This window comes from Cucumis melo, chromosome 6, assembly GCF_025177605.1.
Source record: "Cucumis melo cultivar AY chromosome 6, USDA_Cmelo_AY_1.0, whole genome shotgun sequence".
NCBI classification, from domain to species: domain Eukaryota; kingdom Viridiplantae; phylum Streptophyta; class Magnoliopsida; order Cucurbitales; family Cucurbitaceae; genus Cucumis; species Cucumis melo.
The window spans coordinates 33839530-33844431 of NC_066862.1; the positions used below are offsets into that span (position 1 = coordinate 33839530).

A 4902-nucleotide genomic window follows, 5' to 3' on the forward strand; every position below is an offset into this window, starting at 1 on the left:
ACTTAGTAATAGACCTATTTGACGTAAAGACCACTTTTTTTATGGTTATCTAGATGAAACTATTTACATGGAACAACCTAAGGGTTTGAAGTTAAAGGGAAAAAGGACATATATTGTTTGCTTAAGAAGTCAATCTATGGGTTGAAACAGTCTCCTAGATGTTGGTATAAAAGGTTCAATGACTACATAGCTAGTTTAGGTTTTAAAAAAAGCTCATATGATATGTGTGCTTGCATAAACTTAACAACCTACAATAACAAGGTCTACTTATTACTCTATGTTGATGATATGCACCTTGCAAAGAGCTCTAAAATTGACTTGATTCATGTCAAAGACCTTTTAATTAACTAAAGAATTTAACATGAAAGACATGAGGGAATCAAGGAAGATCTTATGGATTATCATCACTAGAGATAGAGACCGATGTATTCTAAGCCAATCAACCTACTATGAGAAGTTAATCAAAAGGTTTAACCTAATGTTAGACCTGTGATCATTCCTATCGCACAACACTTCAAACTTTGAGTAGCAAATTCTCCTAATGATACTGATAGAAAACATAAGAAACAAATGGAGAATGTTTTTTATAGTCAAGCAGTGGGAAGTCTCATGTACTTAATGATCTCTACTAGACTTGACTTATCCTATCCAGTATGCCTAGTTAGCAAATATATGACAAATTTGGGCAAGAGACACTAGAAAGTAACAAAAATGGATTCTTAAATATCTAATATAGTCTAAGTATGCTAAATTAATTTCCCAGAAGATATCAAAATTAGAAATAGAACTAATTGGCTATGTGGATTCAGATTTTACTGGTGATATTGATTAAAGAAGAAGCCTAACAAGGTACGTTTTCCTCTCAGCCATAATCTAAAAAGTTGGAAAGCAATCCTACAATCTATTATTCCTCTCTTAACCACAAAAGTAGAATATATAGCTCTTATAAAGGCTGTAGAAGAAGGATTGTGGTGCTTTGTTTTGTATTACATCAATTCGTGAATATGTTCTTGTTAGGCTCTAAGTATGCGACTAGAGTAGGGGACTAGGCTAGTGTCATGCGATAAAAGGGACATAATCCTACCTACCCATTGCTATCTACATTGATTCGTCATTTTGAGTACAAGTTTTCCTCTATCTTGCCCAAGTGCAAGTGAAGAGAGAGGTTTCCTAGGTAAGCCTGGGTCGAACATAGGAAATTATCAATTCTAATAGGTTAATCATGCAGTATCTATACAATATAAATTGATATGCACACTATAATTTTACTCTATATATTTACACTAAGTGTAATGGACTAGCAAGATGGACATGAAGATGGAATGAAATGAAATATGAACTTCTTGAATTCGATGATGGTATGCAGGAATGACTGAAAAATTAAGCATAAAATAAGGACAACTAAATGAGTTGAGGTGACACAAAACATTTGTTAGCTTTAAATTTAAGATGAGCAACCTCCTAATGCCTTTTCCATACTTGCTCACCTTTCAAGATCCAAATATTTAAAGTTACAAGATGATTTGCATCCTATATTAAGGGAAGCAAGCTCTCGAAGCTTTAGCCGCACACACTCGTATTTCTAATATGTATGCTAATGATAAGTTCGGTGACAGGATTGTATCACTAAAATCCTTTCGTCGCTTGTTTAGCTAAATTCAGGTTATCACATGTCAAGTGACAACAATTAACACTTTATCTTTTCTTTCGAATATGATAAGGCTGACATTAATGGATGCATTTTACTAAACAATAAAAATAACAATCATCTAGATTCTCTAGCATATTCATTACGTTATTTACCCATACTACTTAGATGCAATCGAATTTGATAGATAAGAAGATGAGAGAATGGAAGTAAAATATATAGCATTTATAACTAAAGCTACTTTAGGCCTATCCGCCATGGAGTTTACATTACAAAAATACAAACAAAGAAATTACAAATGGAGGTGCAATGAAATGAGGCGAGGCCTGAGTATTATTTCTCATATTCAATGGCTTTGATTTTTGCGTGTACACTAAGGAGAAGCAGAAGGGAAACTCTCCCATCTATGTTCTAAGCTCTCACCTAAAACACAGAAGGGAAATGAAGGTTGAAAGAGCTTGCTCTCCGATGGTTTTTCGCACACCTGTTCTTGAAGAAGCAACCTTCTATTTATAGGTGAGGATTGTCAAGATGTGTCAGAGTCTGAGCTTCATTAATTCTCTAAAAAACTTTCTATGCACCACAAACATTACGTTTGTCCTTTTCTAACATTTGCACCAACTCTTTTTGTCTGCTAGTGATACCAAATGCCTAGTTTTATACTTTTGATCGCCTTATTGGTCGTGTTGCCTCCTCACCTGACATTTTATCGCTTGACTACTACTCTTCTTTTTTCGCCTAAAAACCTGCATAAGGACATGAAAAATGCGATAATCTGGGATAAAGCTCTTTTGTAATTCATAACGCGCAACTAAGTTATTTTATTTATTTATTACGTGTTTTCTTCCTTTTTCATGTGCTAAGGCTTCATTATTCTACCTAAAAGGCTACAATAACTTGTATTTCTACAAGTTATGATGTGATTCAATGGATTGATGAAGGACCTTAGTATTAACCAATCAGTAGTTAAAATTTATTGTGATAACTAAAGTACCATACGTCTATCCAAGAACTCACAATTCCACGAAAGATCAAAACACATAGATATAAAATTCCATTTTATTCGTGAAAAAGTTAGAAGGGGGAAATAGAAGTTTTAAAGTTCCATACCTTGGACAACGCAATGGATATGCTAACCAAACCCATTCCAAAGTCGAAGCTTAAAAGATGTTTTGAGCTTGTAGGCTTTAATCTACCTGCAAACGGATAAACAGTAAAAGATCGAGAAGGACTTAAAGGTTGAAGGGTTGAATTCAAGGTGGAGATTTGTAACAAATTTTTTAATTCCAACAGTTAGTTTTATTTTTATGTTACATTCTTCTATAAACACCTAATATATAAAGGTATGCATAGATTGTTTAAAAGATAGACTGCACAAAAAAGAAAAGGAAAAGGAGGGTTGTACTCATCTTAGCTATCCTCAAGAATAAAAGCCCTAAGCAGTCAAGAAAAAGGCAATATTACAAACCTTGTTGCGGTTGAGCATGACACCCTTATCCATTGCCTTCATTGCAAAGTATTGATCAATCCCACACAGTTCTACAAAATGCACACTGCAGCCAATAATGTAAAGATTTGTGCTTAATGTTGATACAAAGATTTAGTCGATAAATTAACATTGATTCATTCTGAACAGAACCAATAAATATGGGGAAAAAACAAACTTCCAGCATCACCAAACCCCAAGGCTTCACTAACTTAAAATGTTCCAATCCTATCTTTTTTCCGCTGTCCAAAATCTGTACCGTAGAAGAAGATAGCATCAATTTTTACTAAACTGACAATGGCATAAATTCAAGAAAATATTACACAACGAGCCGACTATAATGTAAAAAATTAAATCCCATCCTCTCTAAGCTTTAATAGAAGAGATCTTGCATACAAGGATGCATACCTGTTCATTATTCTCTAATGAAGAGCAATTTATCTCCCGTGAAGAGCCATTTCTCTGAAAGTAGTTGATAATGAAGTAGACTTAAAAAACAAAGCATAGCTTTGGAATTCAACATATAACTGTAAACAATAAACATCTTCAACATAATTCCTTCATCTGAAGAGTTATAATTAGATTTAGCATAAAGCTTTTCCCAAGTTTTGGCGAGAATGAGATGGGTAGAGGCTTTACATAATGCATTTCAAGGATATATGTAGATAATGGGATGAGAGCCTGTGAAGTTCTAACCTTCTGAGAACAAGAAGAGGACTAGCTAAAGAAGTTGATTTCCTTTGGCATTTCATATTATTTAAAAGGGAATTCTGAACCTGCATTTTCTATACAATTAGGATTTCATATCGCACAATATCAAAACAAAAAATCAAAATCGAAAAAGAGGAAATTAAGAAATCGAACGAAACATTGTTGTATCAAGAAGTTCTTTTCATTAAAATCTGAGTCATTTTCAATCTTGTTAACGTAACATTGATTGAATTTACAAATCGTGATTTCATAAACAACCCTACAATCTCCTTAACTTCATAATCCCCACATTCCTCAACAACAATCACACAAACAACATTAGGACGAACAGCTCTCTCCATCTCATAAACAAATCGAGACGGAAACAACGCCTCAGCCAAATGAGCAGTAAACGCCAAATAAAAAACATGATCAAAGAAAGGCAAACTATGAGGATCAACACGACTCACCAAAGGAGGCGAATCAATCAACTCGACACCGGTGACATCGTGAACTCCCATATGAGACAACGCCATGACCTCATGGCCAACGCCGGCGGAAATGCAAATAACTTTGGTGTGGTTATGGAGAAGGCCTAGATCTCGAATGGATTGGAAGAAATTAATGAAGGAGGAGAGCTTCTTCTTCCAGTCGTTGGATGACTAAAGATGCTTGTTCTTCTTGTCAATGGAGACGAGCTCGCGAGGAGTGGAATCGCAAGAGGATTTAGGGAATTTGAGATGGGGTTTTGAAGGAGAATTTGGGGGAATGCAGGTTTGTAGGGTTTGGAGGAAGAGGAAGATGAGGATGAGAGTGGCAATGGCAGTGAAGCAAATGAAAGCTTATTGAGAAAACGACGAATGTGGCGTTCCATTTTTTATTTGTCAATGGCAGAATTTTGGTTTCTGAAATGAGGGAAGAAAGTGAGATGAGATTGAAAAGAGAAGAAAGAAATTGAAAGTGAGGAAGAAATTGTGTGGCATGAGAAAGGGTAAAGTAAGAGAGAGAAATATTTAATTTTTTCTAAAAAAAAATTATCATAGCTTTAATGTCGCTTTTCAAAAGGCAGATGTCTAAT

At 34.8% G+C, this 4902-nt stretch overlaps 1 protein-coding gene across 1 annotated transcript; it reads right to left on the reverse strand.

The window, feature by feature from the left end:
• Nucleotides 1-4012: 4012 nt before the first annotated feature.
• On the reverse strand, nucleotides 4013-4698 carry LOC127149750 (uncharacterized). The gene is made up of 2 exons (XM_051085621.1): nucleotides 4597-4698; nucleotides 4013-4486 (listed from the first exon to the last, which is right to left on the reverse strand). Exons 1-2 carry the CDS (start codon nucleotides 4696-4698, stop codon nucleotides 4013-4015), a joined length of 576 nt encoding a protein of 191 aa, XP_050941578.1.
• Between the last annotated feature and the right edge of the window lie 204 nt (nucleotides 4699-4902).